At 43.6% G+C, this 23,458-nt stretch overlaps 1 protein-coding gene across 5 annotated transcripts in view; it reads right to left on the reverse strand.

The window, feature by feature from the left end:
• Positions 1–4,211: 4,211 nt before the first annotated feature.
• Positions 4,212–23,458, reverse strand: part of LOC111267451 (uncharacterized) — a 140,547-nt gene continuing 121,300 nt past the window's right edge. For all 5 annotated transcript variants that reach the window (XM_086971330.1, XM_086971331.1, XM_086971329.1 and 2 more), the window contains 3 exons: positions 7,356–7,804; positions 6,914–7,207; positions 4,212–6,654 (listed from right to left, as the gene is read on the reverse strand). In XM_086971330.1, coding sequence (XP_086827456.1) covers positions 6,482–6,654; positions 6,914–7,207; positions 7,356–7,804 — 916 coding nt within the window. In that variant the 3' untranslated portion in view covers positions 4,212–6,481. The remainder of the gene's footprint in view (positions 6,655–6,913; positions 7,208–7,355; positions 7,805–23,458) is intronic.

Consider the following 23,458-nt stretch of genomic DNA (forward strand, 5'->3'; position numbering starts at 1 on the left):
TGCATTACGATGACAAGCTGCTGTGACCAAACGGTGAAGGCTGTGACTACCGGACCGGATGCGGTTAGACGCGCTTAATCGTAGATATGCCGAATTGGAAGGAACAGTAACTAAGAGTGACGACAACAATCGCCAAAACGCGCGCCCAAAGCGGCGCCCTATGTAGCAGCTGTCACTGCTTTCCTTGGACGTCGGCTTACCACAGCGTCGCGCCAGTATCTTGGTTTACAGGCCGTTGTCTGTCTGTTGTCGCGCCGATAGGTCGCGCAAGCCATAAAGTCACCGCACGACTAATGCTGCTTTCTGCTGCAGTGCGGACCAATGTTCCGGGATCACCGGAGGTCCTTAGGGCGCTAGCGCCGGCTCCACGTGGTAATGGCATGGCTACACAGCATTGGTAAAGCTAGCCAATAATGACGGCAACAACAGCAGCTTTACCTAACGGCCCGTACAACTTGGTTTTCGTTCACAATTCTGTTTCTTTGCTTCTTCTTCCTTTTTTCATCTTCTTCGACTGCAGCGACAGACACGCGGACAGGCAAATCGACACGGGCGCTCACACACGCGCTTAGTCACCAGCGCCCATAGAAACACACACACACACACATACACAGATACGCAACGAATGAAGATAAGCACCATTACGACAAATACAACAGCTGGCGGCATTGATGTCATTCGAAGACAGTTAGCACTTACCAACATAGAGGCTTACACATAAGCACACAAATCGAAAGTGAAGTAACGTCTGGCTAGTGAAGCCGCACCGAGATTAGGCCTCGTCTTGATGATTGACGGCACAATGTATTGTCGCCAAAGAGTCCCAAAGCGCGATTGATCGTACGTGCCAAATAGTGGACTGTGGCTCACCATGCGCAACATGAACATGTGTTGCCAATAAACACCCCTGCCTGTAATGTCGCCCTTTATAATTAACTGCTTAGTAATCGTAGATAATTGAATGAGCGAACAATATGAACTCATGCAAACAAAGTTATTAGACGAGATTTACTATTCTAGTCTCGTGTGTTGAAAATGCCTTTTACATTACCATGGTTTCCATTGCCGATAGGTTTCGTTCAATGATAAGGGACTTTCAATGATTATTTGATAGAGAGGTCGTACGACAGAGAATCTGTGTGCGTCACTTCTCCGTTTTTCAATAGACAGTTTCGCTCACACGAACCGCTTCGACTAATCGGTGGCAAGAGTCACTGTGGAATCATGGGCTTTATTGTGATTTTCGGCTGCTTCAGGATTCCCAGCCTTTGCTAAAGGACATCCAATGGCTGTGGTAGTACCATCAAATTGAAATGATTGTATACAGCATCATCGGCGGTCACGGACAATTCAATCAGATCTGACCCCGCTTTAATTCCGGCAGCCTTGACTTGACACATAATACAAATAACGAATTAGTTAATTATTAGGTTAGTTAGTATATACAAAGTATGAGACCCGAAGTCGGTTTCAATCACAATAGTGTATCTAGTTATTATGGGTATTACGGCTAACAGCATCTCTCTTACAATGGGGTCTGCTTTTGATTTCGTTCTGTTTGACGATGGCCTACGCTATTGTACAGTGTCCCGGGAATACGCTGGCATGAATCGGCCCAGCCATCTTGAACTACGAACCTCGCTAAGACGAAGGCCAACGTTAAATCAAGGGAAGGAATCCTATCTAGTGCAGGTGCCTGTTTGCGAACGGAATTAGATTATAAACTTTTTTTTTTTATGACATAATTAAGTAGGATCGGTGACAGGTGTCAAAGAAACACCAACAACTGATTAACGTTTTTAGGTATTCTTTTTTTTTTTTTTTTTTTTTTATTTTTTTTATACATGTATATGACGTTGGATCTTTTTGTTGAATTATGCATCATCGAAAACCTGAGATGAGGTCCCACATTTGTAATAATATAATAACCTGTAATAGACATCTTATTAACTTAACGTTGTGTTTAGGCAGTTAAGGTTTTGAGGGTTGGTACTCAATGTCACTGGAAATACTGCTCAGCCACAACTGAAACTCGAAAGCATCACAACGGACATTTTCTCTATTATATATGTGTGCTAATCCAGTTTTGCTTAGGAGAACAATCTACACAATCCATGAAGTTTTTACGTGAGAACGAGCGTCCTTCGGAAACTTTTGAAGTATTTTTATGATCTATTTAATTCGTAGATATTTTACCTTTATATACGGTAACACTCCGAGTGGTGAAGTCCGATGAAAGAGAAAGCTTTGAATGACATAGTAACAAGGTATCCATTAACGAGAGCTAATTTATATGGGCCAACTTGCTTGTCTGTAATATAGTCACAACGACTATATTAAAGTTAATATAAATATGCATTAAGATTCTTACTGGGTGTCTGTATCGTACCAGTCATGATGGACTATGCTCTGTGAGTGCTAGGAAAGCGTTGTACCACGAGCGAGCTAAAATATGTGAACAGCATGACCTGAAAGATTTGCACCAACTTTGTATTATACGAAGAACCTTTTTACCGGCTTTTCAGTCTAAACAATGGAAGATTATATACATGTATTTCCTCATTGGGTTGACAATTTGTTTTGGTGCTGTGCGCTAAAAAGCAGAACAGCTCGTTTCGTGTCTACAGCCCGTCCCCCTCCCACCCCATATGTCGTCTCTATGTCGATGTAACACGTATTAAGTATACCCGTTGATTATTCGGTGATATCTGTCGATGTTGGCTGGACGACTCAAATCATATTCAATGACGATATGTTAGCGGACACGCGTCAAAACTTGGTCCGTCGTCTGTCTTCAATTTGTTTTTCGACTCATTTTTCAACTGGGTCAACGAACAATTTCCTCCCCCCAGCCCTCCAGTCCGGCCACGCATCCGGGTAGGTGAACGGTAACAATCTCTCAGCAATACAGCGACCCCTCACAGTGGATGGACCGTAAACATCCTGACCAGTCCGGACCACACCACGCTGCATGGTGCCCTACACCACTCCCGTTTTTGTAATCTCTTTTTTCTTTGAGAAGAAGCGCCGTCTTAGCTCGAGACCTGCTTGTACGCCTTTCGCAGCGTCTACCGGCGAGCTCAGCCGGTATAGTCTCGTTGCTCACAACCGTTAAGTTGCAAACTGACAAATGTGTGTTTCGGAAGCAGTAACCCGAAAAATGATAGCGCCGGTGGTACCCGAAACTGCCGTTAACCCGTTAAAAGCAGTAGCAGGCGTGCGAGCATCGAGATGGGACGCCGTTATTGCCATCGTGATTGTTAATATCAAGCGTACTACCGCAAGAACAGTGGGTGCGTGAAATCTATATGGTGACACGGTGCCACACAACGAGCTAAAAGCCCCGTACAGGTCGATGCGGTGCGGTGACACCCGCAAGAAGCAACGGATAGAAGATGTGGATTAGTTATCTTCCGCTTGTAGAATTTCCAGCGTGCCGCGACCCTATGCGTGCGCTTGTTATGCCTATCCACGCCTGATATGTCCAGATACTGCAGGAACGGCACCTCACCATTAAGAGAAAAAAAGGAAAGGGGCGTCTTTGTCTTATACCTATTATTGTCTCCATTGATGTCACAGCTGTTGCTTATACTGGCGGCCGATGTTTTCGAATGACATTTTTCGCCCGGTGACCTTTTACGTGTTCCATGGCCCTCAATTGGTGAAGAAAGCAGGGCAACATATGGAGGGCTATAGAATCATAGGACAAGTGCGCTGACATGTTCGTTGTCAGCGCAATTATGGTTTTGATTCTATTTAGTCGCCGTTTTCGCTGTGTTGTCTTATTCCCTCAGGGGTATGGCACAAGGCAGAGGTTAGGTCGGCATCATTGACAGAGTGAGTGCCCGTTTATCCTATTCACGATTTTGAATTTCGACTGAGGCCATTCGACCATTCCACTAAGGCCTAACAAAGGGCTGAGAGATATTGGGACTACCTAACAAAGGCAACGAAAGGAACGCTAGTCACTCGTCTGCTTACTTCAACTGATAAAAATTGACCTCAAGATATCGCATAATTATTTTTTGATGAAAAGATTTACCTCAGATTAACATCTACCATGCAGAAAGTATGACTGATAATTTACTCGCTACGAAAAATGCCCGCTTAAGAGCATGATTTGCGCTTATGATCCTGTGTCTGCGTTGTATTTCTATATGTTTAGCTCGCTTAGAAAGTTTCTCGATTGCATAAAATATATAGATAACACATTTTCTTATCAACATACCATTCGTCAATTTATTATTTGTCACTGCGGTTTTCATCTGTGTATGTATGTTTGTATGTGTATGTGTGTGTACTTCTTAGTTTTTCGATAAATAAAATACATTCGAGTTGCCCCGTTGCCGCACTGGCCAACATAACCCGGACCTAGCATTTACTGATTCGCCGTACACCGCGAGTTTGGCGTAATCGGTCGGCTTCACGTGCCTTGTTTCCTCTTAGCCAACGAATTGGGTTCCGATATCGTTTTTCCATAGTTCTCTCATATTAGTCCTTTTACTCGTGTCGTTTACTACGACTTTATTTGTAGTTTGTTATTTATCTAATATATGTATATATATATATATATATATATATATATAAACTAGCATAATATACAGTTTTTATATCTCTGCGTTCAATTTTGCTTCGGCATCAGCTGCTAGCCAAGATGGCGGCAGCGTTTTTGTCGGACGTTTTCTCTCTGCCATTTTCTATATGTTCTATACAAACATTTTGCTTTGTACTCTGCAAGGGGCACCGATAAAATCATTCGTATACATTTTTGTTATTAGCAGGTATTTCGGATATGAGTTCGTCGATATAATCGGAGAACAAGGCAAAAAACAAGAACATCCTCATTTTACAATACTCATTAATAGTACTGCCAGTTGACTGCCGCAATCGTTCGAAAAGAATTAATTTCAATTCAAAGTGATCGTGACTTTCCGCTATTGGTCCATTAGAAATAGTCACATTTTTAATTAATAATAGTGCAGTAATTCACGCAATTCCATTCACGCGATCTGTCATGCCTTTGCCCTCCTTCGCTCCCACTTTTTTTTATTTCAGACCCCATATCGATATTAAGTATCGATCATATATCAGTATCGGTATTACATTTTCCGATTTTAATTGTATACACAATTAGCGCTATCGCAATTGTTTCCTATGCAAATTGCTACTATATTCCTACCTTTGAGTATGTCAGTCTGTTTGGATCCGGGAAAAGAAGAACGTTTCTTTTACTATTTCTGGATTGATCGTATTTATATTAATTTTTGTAAATCTTTCTTCTTTCTTCCTCTGCCTCTGGCTTTTATATATATATATATATGTATATATATATATATATATATGTTCCTGTACAAAGAAGAGGCCAACCCACTTGCAACAGGGGACTAGGACGCTCACAAAACATTATTATCATCAATATTATATTTTATTATATATAGAATTTGCAAAAAAAATCGTACGGGTTGGCGCTCAACTCGAGCCGCTGCAATGGGAGCCTAGGCACTACAAAAAACACATCAGATCAAACTATCACCCTCTATTCCTAGGTAGAAAACTATCAAAAGCAAAGGACCTGGTTAAAACTTGTGCATTTTTGGTATGCTCATTCGTAGTATACGATACGTGAAGCCGACTGCACGCACGTAAGCAAGAACTCAAATTTAACGAATTTCTGACTTTTAGCAAGTGCTGCCTAGGCTCTCGAACGACTCGTTAAAACATGAATATAACAACTATTTGATGAGAGACCGCGGTTGCACGGTGGCTTCATTGGACTTCTACTATAACCGTTTGCTACCCTCGTTCAATTATTCAATCATATGTACATTTATTATACAGACAGAAGATGAGAACTATCGCCGCGATGTTATTATATAAATTGACCTGACCTCGTTCTTGACGCCGGAGATCTGCCGAGCAGTGAGCTCCGAATTGAGAGCGCACTGGCCCACCTACATACGTCCGAATATGCCTGACGTAGTAGAGGTAAATCGGGGACAGATATACACCTACAGCTGTCTTCGTATTTGGTTGTATTCGTACCCCCTACGATTTTCACTGCTTCGCCTCGAATATCACGCATACTGAGAACTTACCAAAGTTACACCACAATCTCTACTACTAAGACCGGTAACTTTGAAAATAATAGAGGATTATTTATTTTTCGCGCCTATAGAAAATGTCAGATCATCACACCTGACATCTACGTTTGATACTCCAGTGCAACGACGGTAACATGTATAGCCGTTTGCCTTACGAGTGAAATCAGCTTGATCATGATCTGCCTCGCTTGATGCTTTGACCTCAGATTATTTTCGAGTGCCAAGACGATGATGCTCAATCTTTGGCCGCACAGGAAGTTTCCCTTTGTTACCCCGACATCCGTTATTGAATAGCGAAGGAGCGACCGATCTCCCAGTTGTTAAGGCCAAATATTAGGAAATGATGTCGTATACAGTCATTGACGTCGCATTGATGATGACTAATGTCTCTTCATGTGTAGTGATAGGTGATCGGATCTTGAGAAGGACCTTTGGCAAAGGTGGCACTTGAACGGTTTTTGACCGGTATGTTTTCGGTAGTGCCGAGTCAGCTCATCGGAACGCGCAAATTTCCACGTGCATGATTCCCACGTACACGTGTAAGGCTTTTCTCCTGCAACGACAAAAAGAACACTCAATGAGAACAGTTTACTGCGAAATTTCACATTAGGCTTATTTCCAACGCAGCCAATCTGGATTTAGCTGGCCCTGCGTTTCTGAGATTTGCAAAACGCTTATGAGCTAACAGCTTCGTCTGGGGGACGCACAACTTCGACCGAACGCCTCTGACCACAAGAATCAGCTGACCGTATTCGTATTCTAAAACTGTTTTAGGTTCTCAGCTGACAATAAGCCCACCCGTTGAGGCTTACCTGTATGAGTCCGTTTGTGCGCTTTGAGATGACTGCTTTTGGTATAGACCTTTTCGCAGCCCTCGAAGTCGCATTTGTGAATTTTTCGGCGTTTCAAGGACTCGACTCGATAATCGAGTGGGGTCGTCGAGGTTGGTGATGAGGTTGGCGAGGATGGAAGCGCTAGGGAGGACGAAGAGGGAGATGCGGGCGTGGCCGATGCGGTCGATCCGCCCAGAGATGGAGGAGGTGCTGATACTAGAGGAGTCACTGCGGCCAAAGCGCTTCCAGGCAGAAGCCCCAATGGGGTGATGCCTATGGACAGTACAATTGCGACGAAATGCAGGGTTAATAATGAGTGGTTCTAGGACAAGAGCGTTTTATCTTTGGCTGCAATCAACTACATATGAGAAAAAAGCTATTTTTCTCTCCTCTAGCATATGTTTACTGGCAAACATTTTACCGGGCGAGACGGAGCCGTGGCTTGACACGGAACTTGATCGACTGAGGCTGAGATCGAGTGCCGATCCATCGAGCGGTGCTGGAGAACCAGCTGATGGCTGGACGGGGGGTACTGCAGGAAGACCGGAAAGTCCAGGAAGTCCCGCCAATCCCGCGCTGAGTCCTGCGGCAGCTCCGACTCCAAGGCCGGCTTGACCAAGGCCGAGACCGCCCGCGCCGGGAGCCAGGCGTAACGGACTGAGTGCTCCGAGCGGATGTTGAGCGGCGACAGCGGCTGCAGCGGCGGCAAAGATCGACTGGCTGAGGAACAGGTTTGATAAAGCTCCGTTCTTCGGCGTTGTTTGCTGCTGCTGCTGCTGCTGCTGCTGTTGTTGTTGTTGCTGCTGCTGCTGCTGCTGCTGTTGCTGCTGCTGCTGCTGCTGCTGTTGTTGTTGCAGTATTGAGAGGGCACTGAAAACGGGCATGGACAGTTGAACGACAAACGATTAGATCACAGATCACACAGTACACAGGCTAGTTGTTGCTTTCTGCTAAGCTTCTGGTAGCCTTTGCTCGATGCAGATACACAGAAGCCAAACAAAAACGATATGGCCAAACAAATATAATGCTTATGCGGCCAGCCTTTCCAGCAGGACCGAGGTGTGTCTGTATCAAATGTAGACCACCTCAATGTTCCCAGGTTTAGTCCCTCGAGCCGCATCCGAACTAATCACTAATATTTCTACTATACAGTAGTAGGGAGCCGTAATGGATTACTTCTATCATAGCGAAACCAATGGAGGCATGTTGTATTTTAACGAAGTCTGTCATCCAGCATTGAAAATGATCACGTTAATAAACATGTCAACCACAGTATAACGTCCAGTGAGCCACTCTGGAGGGCGCGGATAACGATTCGAGGCAAATACGGCCAGCAGCATTACTACAATATCTAGAGTAGGCTAGGATATTGGTAGCTTCTAGAACTGATTTAGTCAGTCCTTCTTTAATTTGGAGGTGGCAGTCAGGACGACGCGAAAGGATAATGAATGACATGTGAATGGAACGTATTTTTGTTGGACTACAGACGACTATGGTTCATGTTTTGAGAGCGCTTAACAATAGGCAGCTAGCCTACGAATTTGCAAAAATCAGACGAATTTGTTTTCACTTAAGTTTTATTGACTCCTTGCTTTTAACCATTTCCTACGATCGGCTCTGTATAATAATTACGAAGCTTTTTATTAACTAGTAGTTAACTAGCTTCATTGTCGAAAATTCGTGGTCGAGCGCCCCCTCAAGCCAGTGTTGCATTCGGTAACTTAGCTCAGTGCCGTATCAGACAATGCTTACACATTGCAATCGCAGCATCTAACATTTATATAATCCAGAGAATTATTTACTTCGGAAACAAGTTCCAATACCAAGTGATAATTTGACATCAGAACAACATTAATAGCAATAGCTGGACATATCCAGTTAAGTGCCAGCTTCAAAGTTACCTTTGCAATACAAAGTGAGCTGTCACCACCCAGTGCGACAAAACGCAGCGAGCGCTTTTCTCTTCGTTTATTTTATCCTTTGTTTAGCTTAATTTACAAAAGAGGGTCGTGACTTTTGTCATCACTGTTGTTATTACGGTTGCTTTTGCTGTGGTGTCGTTATCAAATCATCGCGTGTGCCAGTTGCGTGGCCCAGTCGCCTGCGCCTGGCCCCCAGACCGTCACGGTTCTTGTCGCTGTTGTCGCGGGACGGGAAAGACTTTCAATTCATTTTGTAGCGCCTAGAAAAAAAGTAAAGAATATACAACGAGTACACATCCCTTCTTTGGTTCTCTCGACGGCAACAACGATGACAAAAACGAAAACAGAAATAGAATACCCACAAGAAAAATTGCGACCGACCCTTATAACCTCACGACATAGCACAGAGGCCGTGGCGAATGCTGCTGCGATACGATACGGCAGTAATGTCGCGGCGGGGAGAAAAAGCAAAAATCGTGCTTTACCCGTTGAGCGGCAGCCGATAGCACGACGGGCGACGCTCACGTCTTTTACTTGAATTGCTCAATAGAACGCATGGGACCCGCAAATTCGGAGAAACGCGGTCTACATTCAGTTGTGGCGGGCTATTTGAAAAGTAGAATCAGGCAAGCCACAATAATATCGCCGATGATAATGACAGTAATAATAATGTTAATAGTCATGATCCGATTCAACGGGATAGTTGCCATGTGCGTTATATATACATATATATATATATATATAGGGTACTAATCGGTTTAATTCCACGATAGTGCGAGCATATCAAATATTTGTGTTATCTACTCCATTTACCAATATAGATAGATAAGATATATATTTGGTCATCTACTACAAAACTCATTATATTTGTTTATTACTTAGACAGCTCACCGAAGTAAAAGACAAACAAACCACTTAACGCTACCTCCACGTTTTACAGGTTCTCAGTAATCTGACAAATTTATAGTAGATCTATTTGCGTTAGTATAGACTGATTTTGCATAGGTATAAAAAAAATAATGGCAGACTATGATGGCAAAAAATAAAAATCTATAGAATAGAGAACCGGTGGCTGACTTCGAAAGAAAATCTGCCTTTGATTCCGTGGATTGGGTTTTTTGAGCTGATCTTCAGTTACAAATGAGACAACATTGCATTTACCAGGACAATAAGTACGCTGTCAAAATTCATGGTGTATTTGGTTGCGCCAATGAATGGAGCCACTAACTGGGTTGATGAACACCATCCATAAAGTGACAAATACTTCTTTCCTGACCGGAGCAAGTCGGTAATTTAGGACTTATATATATATATATATATGATAAGTGCTAGATAGTAGGGATCACTCAGGGGCACCGGAGTTCGCCAAAAGACGTTTAACATTAGCCAAGCGCCATCGATAACTTAGCGTGGAATGTTCCCATTAAATCTAGCAGGTAATAGCCGTCTCACGCACGAGAATCGAATAGGTCACGCTTGTAGCACCCACAGGGCGTGAACAAAAAAAAATTAGCCATCACTTCCCATCGTGATTATAGCCGAAAGGAGTCTGAGTGTTTCTTTGTAGCGAGATCCATAACCTATTCTTAAGCTGTTATACTGCAACGGTATAATCCGGGTGTTTTTATAAGCAGTTACTTGCGAACACATGAGTTGGTGGACCCTGGCATACTTGTATCATACACATGATATATTTGATTTCACAGAAAAAAAAAACACCGAAAAAGTCCATATCAAATGACAAATACGACGATGATAAAAAGCCCAAGTAATATTTCCCCTTTTTTTTATTGTACTGCTATAAGGTTCTGCTGTCCATATGAGCCTATTGAGACCTTTTTCGGGTCTCGATTGGGTTTTGCGCCTTCGCCTGGAAAGGGACATGATGAAATCCATTTTAAAAGCACGGTTCTTATTTCCTCTCGCTTTTTTTCAAATTACATCTGCAGGAATAATGTTTCATATATAAATGATTTACTGTTTGGGTAAGAGAACAAGGGTAAAGTGCGCACGGGTGGACAGTATCAACGTCCCGTTTATCCGTAAATCAATGAATGTTGGTTATATGTGGATTACCTATTATGGCATGTAACACAAAAAAATAAACTGCAGGCTTACCCGTTTATGTTGAAAAACCACCTACACCTGTGTTTGACAAACTATGCGTTATTCAGTGTCGCTGAAAAATACTGACCGTTTTTTAAGCCGAAACTGTAGTAAATGTATTTTTGAATTTCAATATAATATCACTGACCGAAATGTCGGCCATTTTGATCGATGACCTCTCATTTTTCTGGTAACGCCACGGCTGTAAAACGTATGGTAAGCAATCTGTGCGTGCCTCCGATGAAACTAAATTAGCACCATTAAGACGGGTCCTGAGGAGATCGAACCAGATGATAGTCTGCTGGCGCAAGATTCGCCCTATAGAGCAGATGCGTAGAGATTACTCATCGATGTTCTCTCAGTTCTTGTCGGGTAGCTAAACGTGTACGTGGCCTGGCATTGTCATGGTAAAAAGAATGACGCGCATTTTTATCTTGCACGCCATTTTTACATGTGATCTACTTTTTATCGGTAGTAATCACTTGCTTTAAAAGTAGCTCGACATTGTTGCGCTTTTGTGGACTTTCTTCCGCAGATCAAAATACGTTCGAGTAAACTGTCTAGCGTCGATTCGTAGTAATCTTTGAACTAGCTGAAAACTATTTAGTAGGAAATGTTTATTTTGTCAACGATGTCGCGGCTAGCCACGTGTTCATCTTGCTCAACCTTCGCAATAAGCTCACCGATGTTTTTTCGTAATTGGTCGACCGTTAAAAGGGGAGCGTCCTTCACATCGAAATTTTTAAAACGGAAGCGGCAGAAGCATCTTTAGGGCGTTTCTCTCGATAACGCACCTTGATCATAAACAGTACAGTTCTTTTTATGGGCCTGGGCAGCATCGGTCGGACCTTTTTTGTAATAAAACTTAAAAAATATAGCGAGGTTTTTCAGAAAATTTACTCGTTGTCAAGGCGCTTTATCTTAAGCCTAAACAGAGGCCCTGCAACAATCTCAGCATATCTGACAGATCCAAAGCGACACGAACAACGACTCGACGCGATTAATACTACACGAGATATATTATTCTAAAGCCAGTTAGTTAGCTAGAAGATCGGTCAATACCTTTTCGACAAGCCAATATCAGGCTCAATCAGGCCAATATCAATATCAATCAGGCTGCTGCTGGTTAACCCCGCACAATTTGACCAGCCATAAACAAACTTTCCCTGTTTATAGTGTAAAAGGCAACGCCTATCTAGCCAATAGATAGTTGTAAAATATGTTCAGTATAACTTGAGGGAACTTCTGGCGGGCTGTAGCAGGCGTATACTCACGTGCATTCTGCCGATAGTACGTCAGAATAGAATAATAAATTCGGGGTTTTCGAAACTCTATGAAACGCTTAAAAGACTAGCTCTAATCCGATGAATTTACGCCAAACGAAACTGCGTTAAAATTTAACGGTCTATGTTAATACGGCTTCCGAAAAATCAGAGGGAAATTGGCAGAGCTTGAAAATTCATCAAAATAATGTAGAAATAAGTTCTAATGATCTCGATAAATTTTCGTTCTTAGATAGTGGCCATTCTCTGATAAAAGAGTATCAACCGGTTAGTCTAGGTCAGTTCCAATGGTTACTCTGCCTTATACTTTCTATATTCTTAAATATTTGGGCCCAAACCTTGAATCCGCTAGAGTTTTTCTTGTGTGACACGTGTTTAAGTGAAATTTCCTTCACTTACTCTAAAAGTACTAATATAACCTTATTCATGGTTATTATAGAAAAAAGTTAGTCGCAAATTTAGCACGGAAAGAACTTTTAGGAAATAACCTGTGAGTCGTTCAAGCCCTGAACTGAAGGCGCGAACAACAGTATATATTAGATAAACAAGTCCATATATAAGAGGATTTCTCTATCGGCACAAGTTACAAGTTTCATTCAAATATCTGCTCTTATTTACAGCATAATCCTAATGACGTCGACCTTATTCCATCTATATCTTGAACCTGGTGCATACCTATGTTTTTGGAGAGACAAAATTACCCATGACTGCCATAACAATATGTCAACTTACTGCAGAATTGTCATTATTTAAACGTTTTATTTGCCACTAGTTTATTATATATACCGTCAACAACCATATTATAGGCATGACCGAGTTCACGGAACGGAACGATAAGTAGTAACTTTAGGCTTAGTAATATTATATCGGCTCGGCCACTCGCTCGCTCAGAAACCATGCATATAGATCGTTACTGTACCACCGCAATGAGAGCAGTTACTAAAAATAAAAACGTTTTATAAATAATCTAATTTAATAAATTATTCGAGCAAGAAATCGCAAGAGGAGCGGGAATTTTCTTTGTCAATAGTGGTACTATAGAGAATTGTTGCGTCAGAGGAACGACGATAGATCCGTCGTTGTCATTTTAGGACACTGTTTAGCAGGTCGAAAATTCACGACAGATAGAATCGATCACACAAATACAAATATTAACCAATATCTGTACATGATATTCATTAATTTTTTCCTTAAATGCGAACGCATATGAATTTACTGGGCTTTAAAGGAGCTTTTCAGCATTAACGTTAGATTTACATTTCCTAGGTTTACTTGACTTATCCATGTAAGCTTGCAACTGACGTTTATGCTTCCGTTCAATTCCGCTCCTTTGCTCGCCTGCTGCTATAAGCAATTCCTAAACACGGGTAAGCAGTTTATACTGGCCTCAGAAATGTTCCCTGGTTCAGCTTTAAAAAAAGAGGGCGAGCAGAGCCCAGCGGTTTCATCCGATAAACATCTTCAGCGCCAAGCCCGATCCTCGCGCACATGCTCTGCGACGGAGCAGACGAAAAAAGTAACTTACGACCTGGCGCCTTGATGCCTTTCAGGGGGTGAATCGAACACTCCTAGGGTAATCAATTTACTGAATGAAATCCGTGCCCAATACAGTGATTTAGTGTAATTTTTCTCCGAATTAATAAGTTACAGTGTTGTCCGATATCTGTGCTACGTCGGGTATCGCCGCTAGACATTCCGTCAGACGGCTAACTGGTTGGCTCCCAACACGAAACAAAATCTATGTATGCCTGGGTTCGAACCCGAACGAACTCATCTCTGATCCGGACATTTCTATATGAATAAAAGAAACCGATAGCTTATGCTCAGCTCCGCGCATCGTTAGCTTTTGAAAAAGAGTGTAATTTTCACGGAACTTCTTGTTCACCATAGGCGACGCAGGTACAGCGTATTATCTACGAAACTCAGCCAATGGAAATTTCGCGAACGGGAAAGTGGGCATCCCCCAACAGGTTGTAACTTTTCCCTTTTTCTTGCCCTAGCATCTCTTCAAAAGCAGCGTTAACAAACTAATTTCAATAAATTCAACCTGACTCCGCAAATAACGAGCGTTCAATGTCAACTTACCTTCATGCATTCACGACGGCGTTTTCAACATACTAGTCAATCAATATATCTAACCTTTTTCCGTTTCCTTCATTTTCTGATGATGGCTGGGAGGACGGTGGAAAGACCCCGAAAAAGGACAGACGGGCTCGGAGCGCCCACGAGCATTACGTTTTGATGGGCGGTTTCGGCTGCAGTGGCACATTCAGCTGTATCGCAGAGCGGATACAGAAAAGGAGTTCTTCGTCAAGCTGCTTGCTGCCCATTCATCTCCATCGTGTCCACTATAAGCCACACCGGACCAGTATCAACGCATTCGATGTCAGCGCCCGTCTGCGGTGTGCCACGATGGCGGTACACCGATCGCTGAAGCGGAGACGAGTAAACGTCAAAGCTATGTAAATAACTGAGCGCGTCCTGACATCTTGCGTGGACCGTTTTTATTTGTACGGCGCAACTCTGCTGTAGAGTGCGATTGTGACAGGCGTATAGCTTTCCTCCTCCGTGTCTTATAAGAATATTATGGCAGCAGCGAAGTGAGTGTTGGAGCCTCAGGTGCTTAGTGGGGTACGCGATACCGCAGCAGCATGGCAATGCTGAGACGGCCGGCAACGTGGACGATAGTCCTAGGCAACCATAGGTGATTCCACCGCCGATCTGCTGTCACAAATCCACTCTTTTGGCCACCATCTGTTGACTAACAGAAGACTGCGTCATCCTGGATAAGACGTCGTTTTCGTTCGAGTGTCTTTTCGCGGAGTACCAACGAATTCTGCTGCTCGTGCCGTAGTATCTTGCCCGCACAATACTTTATGGTTAATCGTATAGTGACCGCCGGTGGTGATGGCAGCCGCACGGCGAGTATTGACCGCCACAGCGGTAGCAGAACTGCTAGACGTATAATGACAGCCACGCCAAAGTTACGAAACCAATGTCGGTGATGCGTTCGCGAAATGAAGTTGCCTCAGAAATCGCGGCAGCATTGGTCCTTAGTCAGGTTCAATCGGTTGTTCAATTGATCGAGAAAAGACAACACAACAACAACGGCAGGCCCTTGAGATTACGGTTACGTCTGCTATGACGATTTGTATTGGTACCCGTAAAATGATGCCGTTATCAGTCGAATTCGAACTGCTAGCCGTAATGAAGTTGCGTTGAAAACAGCAAACTAATACTTGAATTGAGAGAAAATCCACTAGATATCATATGCAGCTAGGGAATAAATAAATTCAAGCAGAGCTCGCGCTATTTCGCGAGCGAGGCTACGACGACGGCGATTCCGGCGGAATTATTGAAGAACGATGACCACGAGAAGAACAATGAATGCTAGTCAATATTTGCTTGAATCTTCGTATCACGCGCGTGCCTTCGACAAGGAACGAAAACCGAAGACTAACACTGACAACAAATAAATGAACAAGCGACCTGATTCGTTCTGTATTGGCCAGCGTCTACGACACGCAAAGTCAATGACTTTCTTATATATATACATGTATGTGTGTATATATATATATATATATATATATATATAGAGAGAGAGAGAGAGAGAGAGAGAGAGAGTAAGTAACAGGTATGATCTTTTTGACTACTCATGTTCTATAATAATAATAATAATAACACCTATTTAAAGCTATCTTGCTTACGGTGTATCTGTATTTAGTTGCTAATGGTACGCCCGTCTGTTTGTAAGGATACCTAATGTCGCATAAAGAATGTAACGAAAAAAAATAGTATAGAAGTGCCGCTTTTGTAAATATATGTCGTAATCAAAAGATGCTACTCGTTGGAGTTTGTTACCCGGCTAAGCTACCGAGGCGTATTATTGGTCTATCGTATCTCGCACGGGTTAAGCTGACGGGAAAAATGTTAGCCATTGTTCTGATAGACAACTAACGCACAATCATAGAACGGCAAATTAAGCAGCTTGTGTGTACCTCTAACGTTGGAAGCTCCGTTCCCACCCGGACGTATTCCATCTAGGCCTTAGGTCCTATCTTCTATCTTGATGTTTGAAAAAAACTAGCAGCAAGAGGAGGCTCACCTAGGCGTATTCAACAAGCACTCGATAAATATCCAGAACCATCCGTTTGTTCGCCCAGTTCTCTATTCATATTTGCGTACACAGTTGAGATTCAAGTTTCAGAGAACTGGAATCCCTTTAAACATCCCCTATCGACCGATGCTGTTGACGAGATCGTTCAGCGACGCTAGTTTCTCGTACGCAACGTAATACAAGTACGCACTGAAACCGTCCCGTTGACTGTGCTATTTCCCCTCAACGATGGCTGAGTCATTCTTTACCACCAACACACATATCGGACGTGTGTAGCCTTCCACGGCGACCATTTCGGCGACCCATCGCCCGATGCCTCGATGGCAGATCCTTATCATCTTAATGAGGCCAGAGCCGTCTGCTGCGACCGGATGGTCAAAAAGTCTCGTGTTATGTTGTTTACGTATAGTAATTTCTTGTGCCATGCGCGACAGATTCTCGTCGCAGCCGCATCTGCGATTTGTAGAGCCTTCGGTATGGGTTATTACTTCAACAGGGCACCGAAGGTTCTTCGGAGCTGCTTCATGTCGCGGCGATTTTCATTTTTTACGTAAGCATTAGCTGTCCGTGACAGAAAGTCTAGACCCAAGAAGCAACACCGGAACGGAAAAACAGACAGACGTCTCCAAATTTGGCTGGAAAAAGAACCACACCGAATATACTACTGTTATGGTTACTTTCTATACCCGACCGATCCGCCGTATCGCCGAGTGCAGGTCCGAGAGATGGTCTGGTAGACATATTTCGCACGCTAAAACGTTAAATTAAGGTTAGATCAACGAGAACTGAGGGCGACGTAAGTCTTCGACGATGGAAACAGTGGAAAAAAGGGATCAACAAACAGTGTCGAGGGGGGTTCGTAACAACAGAAGTAGCAAAAAAACCCGAAGTCACGAAGTAGTCACCAAGTATGCTTACATGTACATATAGATCATCACAGATGTGAAAAATACTTAGAGATATTAGAACCTCGTCACTGGCCAATTACATTGCGCGATTACTGTAGTATATTCGCGGCAATATATTTATAAAATAGATAAGTTGTTATGTGTATATATATACTCTCTCTCTCTCTCTCTCTATTATATATATATATATATATATACATATATATATGTACATCAATGGAACCAAGTTATCCTCTTTGTCGTTGATTAAAATCCTATCCGACTTCGTCTGTCGTTTGTACCGCGCGGAGTTTCCACGTTGCTACTATGTTTCCGATGCTACGACCTCGAGAAGTGCTGGCGCTCGCGTACGAGAACTCGCGACTTTCCTTTGAATTAACAGCGCAACACCTCTCTGGCACAACTTCCTGACGCCGTCGGTAGAACAACGCGTGTCATCCGACGTTGTTGTAATCTCGCTATATGAGCAGCACTGCATTAGTTGTGCCAGGTTGTAGCATTTGTTGTAGTTGTCGACATTGATCTGTGCCCGGCTAGAACGAGAGGCGCTGGGGATGAATCGGCCGGGGAAACTGGTCGGCTGATCGACTCATTGGTTGTGCAGAAGCGCGTCGACAAATTCAGCTCTTCTGTAACGGTGGTCAATAGCATTTGTCTAGTCGTTCCCTATTTATGGGACTCGACAAAACGCTTTTGTTATAAATGACGCCACCAGCAACGAGAGCACTATCGTCTTCTATCGTGATAATATAGCATTAACGCTGGTGGAACCAGCAAAGGGAACGAGGGGTACGGGGAGATAAAGAGAAGAAGAGGGAAAAATCATGTGCTATAGAGGATTGAAAAACGCTGGCACAGTACCTCGAAGTACTTCGATTCTGAACGACAGGCAGATTCACGCTGTTCGTCTTGCTGGCGCCTGAGCTGATGTCCGAGTCGTTGATTTAGATGGCAACAACAACAGCAACAGCACCGACAACATTAGCGTCATCAGTGATAACAGCATATTGGTATGGTCGTCTTCGCAGCTGGCAGGCTGGTGGCTATTACAGCAACAGCAGCACTGGTAGTGGCGAATTTCGAAAATACGTACCCCGTTCTCCCTGCCTCCCACTGAATAAATGGACTATTGTTAAGTGTAAGCTGTGAAGCAGATGTCAGACGTACATTTGTAGAACCAATAGAGGCAACAGCATCGCGCCTCTCCGATGTCGCCCCGCCGCCGCGACGACAAGAAAAACAGAACAAACAGGGCAAGCAAGCCAAATCAGTGTTTGCTGAAGGTTCTCCCGATGACACAGCTTCCCTTCGGCTCCGTCGGCCAGCAGCCGTCGCTTCGTCTTCGCTGCTTCTGCTTTTGGCTTCTAATAGCTATTGGCTTCTGAGGGAGCCACAGAAAATGACCTGTGTCCAGCGCGGAGCGCCCAGTTCCACGCCCGCTTTGGTCGATTGGGGCTGGTACAGACTACGCGAATATGTGGACATGTGACCGTTTAACTAGCTCCCTAATGTCCATCTTCCCGGTATCATCTTCGCGGTCGTTACCGTTGATGTTGGCTTTTGTCGAATACGGAACTCCAAACCTCGAGCCGAGTTTTAAGGAACATGCTCCCTGCTGCTGATACCGCAGGAGCAGGGGGCATGTAATAAATAGGCCAACGGCTAAAACAACAAGCGAGTCGATTGGGGTGTCGTATTGCGAAGGAGGAAGGAAGCGGGTGGAGATATGGCGCCGGCAGCGACAGACATGGTCCTAAGTATGGACGATAACAAAGCGGTTTCTTGTCAGTTTGAAAAGACTAAACCGGGTGTCATCGGCCAAAACAAGCCACGGCCATCGCGATGGTAACAAAGTGTCATTGACAACGGCGTAAGCAGATGAGGGGAGCTGCTGCTTGAACCACTTATCACTTATTGAACCACCGCTAACAGCATCGATATGAAACAGCCACGGATTGATTCCGCTAGTTCTAAATCACTGTCTTCGCTAGCCTTTTTTTTTTTTTTATAAACAAAGCTTATTGAACTGCTGAAGATGCAATTGCTGCCATGCAATGACTGTACCGCATCAATGATGCTGTTGTCAACGTTGGACAACCATATCGATACGAAGCAGAAGAGCGGGTTAGACAAAAAGAAACACGGTGACATAGAGGTCCACCATCTCGGGATGGGATGACCCACCGCCATTCGCAATACCGGATAGAATCAGTCGGGCTTTAGTAACGGCGACTAGGTCTGCTACTGCTGGTTGCTGTTGCATGATAATAATATAGTCGTAATCATCACCATTAAATATGGCAGACGTCTAGCGGCACTGCAATATAATAACAATATTTTGATACTATTATAATCATGGGCAGCAAGTATCGATCTATATAAAATATACATATATATTGTTGTCGACTGATATCTGGTCTCGGCGCTAGCAGGACGCCTGTTATAATCATTATACCCCTTGGCTCCTCAATTCGTCAGACCACTGAGCAGTCTCCGATGACAGCGACGAGTAGCCGGGTGGCTCGTCAAAAGGCGTAATGACAACAGGGGACCGGCAGAGAACTGCTACCTTCTCGATAACGTTGCCGCCTTTACGAAAAACTGAACCAATTTGTGCCTACTCGATTCAAGATGTCTTGTATCGGTAGACGGGCCTGTGCTAATGGGTGTGGTACCGCAATAAAACAAACTGAATAATTGCGAATAATATTTCTGATACATGCTACGTGCCGCACGTACAGCATGAAGACCATCAGTTTCTTAGAAAACAATGCACTGGTAGATTCAAGTAGTTCGTTCCTATTGATGAAACAATAGTTCGCTTTAAGGGACCATCAAGGTAAGTCCTGTGTCCGTCGTACCCATAACAGGAGCCGGGTGTGGAAGACGATAGGGCTTCACTCTTGCCATACAACACATTAAACTGTTACAATTTATGCCAAGATATGTAATTGAAGATCTTCTCGTTTGAAAACGATCTTGCCGATTCTTGAAATGTTCTATTGAACCAAATGCGCAGTTATTCGAGGCGCTCGATACGTGGACGAAACAGACGGCTTCCGTTCCAGTTTCACTCAATATAGACTGTACAGGTCAGCCATTGAAAAAAAAATGTCTTTCTGCTTCTGCAAAGGTGCAAGTGACGCCAAACAATCGATAAATTGATTTAACATCGACTTAATTGGTGACAGCCGTTTCTCCATGAGGGTGCTGTCCTCATATTTCTGTATGACGCTTTACAACTTCGTTCTAGACAATTACTTGATTGAGTTGTCACAGCGTCTTTGGGCGGCCTGAATCGACTATTTACAGAAAAAAACGTCAATGGTGGTCGCTTGTTTACAAAGCAGACGCACGCTCTGGCTAGCGACGGCTAGGATATCGGACTGAGGGGCTATGATGAACGATTCTCACATTAGCAGACAGCTGCCAATTGATGATTGAGCCCAGTTGCTAAGTGAACCGGACGCTTACATATAGAGAAAGCGAGCGAAAATTAGACGTAATTAAGGACGTACAACATGTTTGGATAAATTAGAAGAGCTTTTTGCAGACTATTTGACGCAGTGAACACGCGTTCATACGCTACTCTTGTTTGGTATTAGAAGAAAGCCAGCTTTTTCTAGAACAAAACGACGAACTTATCATGGCGAAAGGTAGACGACAGCCAGTTATTATTGTCCAACGTACTTATGGAAAATTAATTTTTACCAAAACTGTAAACGCTGTTGCCAGTCTCTACACTGCCTTCGAAGAATGCGGGAAAGGTTTTCGTAGGGGACAGAATAGATGAAGAATAAAGGAGGAAATAGAAAAAGATTTCGCAGTTTAGGTTAGAAAACAAAAAAACTCAGGCATTGATAGTACTCTTGGGCTCTTGGATCTTCAAGCTCCTCGCCTACCGTCAGCCTAGTATGTAAACCTGCTGTTTTTTTGTGTGTGTGTGTGTGTGTGTGCGTGCTGTATTCGAGTGATACCTGAAAAGGCCCTCGCATTAACTCATAAACTAACTAACATTAAGGAAACTCGCATTAACTACCTAAATGACGGCTATCGCTGTCAGCACAGGCCAAACGCCTTGGTTTCATGTATAAACGCGGCCTATGAGCAAGCGGCCAAAAGAAATCCGCACGACAGTCACGAGAGGTACTAGCCTGAGCGCATTTGCCCTAATTAATTGTTGGTTTGTGTTGGTAGTTAACTTTTGCTGGCAATTGCTCGAGATCTAATTTTCGGGGACGGTAAACTACGCGTGGACGGCAATGACAGTACAATTCTGACGTGGGTGACTAGTCTTTTTACTTTTATATTAAATCGATGTATGGATATAGAAAATGTTTTTGTTTTTTTAATGTTTGCTAAATGATCAAGAGATCGAATCTAGTTACCTGCTGTCAAAAAATCGTTAATGGTCTCCGACAGCAAGATAGAGATCCTTTCCATTCTTTGCAAAGTTGCAGTTGCTACGAAGCGGGCTCTATGATTTTTTCTAACCACAAATTGCTAATACAGGACAAAAAATATCAGTCATTTGTTAGCATAGATACGGTTCTGTTTAGAATGAACGATGGGGAGCGTTGGCTGAATACTGCATACTCATAGCACTGGTAAGCAGAAATCATTGGTCGTAACAAGTATCGTTTCATTGAGTCATGTTGTGTGTAGCTGCCATTGATTTACTTTACATGAGACACAACAGTGTAGTCTCCTGCAGCTCACGAATGAACGAAGGATACGAGCCTTACGACAACAACGCGGAGAGTGCCTTCAAGGGCTTAAATGTTAAAGAGAGTTTTTGTGGAACGATACGCAGAGACAGTATGAGCATTCCCCTACTGGATTTAGACGCCTCAAAAACAATGCCAACCATGCTAAAAAAAAAACGTTGACAACATCAACATTAGACAGAATCTTTGGGTATGACAAAAGTCCTGAAATAAATGGACGCTTTACATCGGATGTATCGATGCGGCTAATCGTCACTGTACCTGTGTTTTTAGCGGTCTTACTAGCTTTGTTGTCTATTGCTAGCCTCGTTGGGTCCTCCCATTCCGTTCCCTCTTTCGCCCTCGTCCCCGCTAGGGGCAGCGCTACATCGTTACACGAAGCCTATCATTACCGTTCTGCTAAGCAGAGCGGGCAGGGGTCGACGTAGAAGTTGCTGCCGACGCTCACATCAGCGGTCATCAGTAACTGGACAACAAATGAGTACCGAAAAACAGCAGCACATGGGTCTGTACTATCGACATCAGCTGAATCGTCGTTGCCTCCTCGCCGTCGTTAGGACTGTAGAACCAATGAATCAGAACAGGACATTGACGACACATCATCGTTGCTTTCAGCTCAACAGTAACTGCCTGCGTTACCGCCGCTAGCAGTAATAATATATCGATTGTAAACGGGACCCTGTCGCTCGTCGAGGATTATCGGACTACAGTAACGAAGCCGCTTCGGCAATAATAGCAGAAGAGGCAGGTTCAATGTCAGCAGCAGCAACAACAACAATAACAGCTACCTAAGGAACAACACTCCGAAGTGTAATGGTCGACCGTTACGTTTACAGCAGAAATTGCTACCGTCTGTCTGACTGTCTCTCTAGTCGTCTGCTCAATTCTTGACCGGTTCGCTTTCGCTGTTGCCGACATGATACTATAGTATTATTGGTCGAGTTGCCTAACGCAAGATCCAATTCGGCAGGGCTTTTTTTTTGGGTCGTGGCACATTAATGGACGTTGTTAACAGATATTGTTTACCCGTGAAGTTCACTGTGATTGTCCTAATAGAGTCGGAGGTATTGATTGAATTTTTGTAATTGCGTTGGGTGGCGCGTCAGCAGCTGTTGTAAGTGAAGCTGTTTTTGATGTGAGTGAGCCATCTATTTGTGTCTCGACTTCTTGCCGCCGCCGCCGCCGCCGCCGCCGTCGGCTGTGCGATGATGAAGACGAAAATGATGCTTATCTCGCGACCGTTGGTGCTGTTGCTGATAATGTGGCATGAAAGCGCCATTAGACGAATGTTTATTGTTGTTATTATTATTACTATTATTTTTATTACATCAATATTTTGGGAGCAGGCGGCGCCGGCGAGCGCTGCGGGTGGGACCATAGCAAGTGCACAGGGGCAGACAAACATAACATGAATATACAAATGCTACGACTGTTAGATTTCGCGCACAGTTAGTTCATGCG

Source organism: Varroa jacobsoni, unplaced genomic scaffold (assembly GCF_002532875.2).
Source record: "Varroa jacobsoni isolate VJ856 unplaced genomic scaffold, vjacob_1.0 scaffold_1191, whole genome shotgun sequence".
NCBI lineage: Eukaryota > Metazoa > Arthropoda > Arachnida > Mesostigmata > Varroidae > Varroa > Varroa jacobsoni.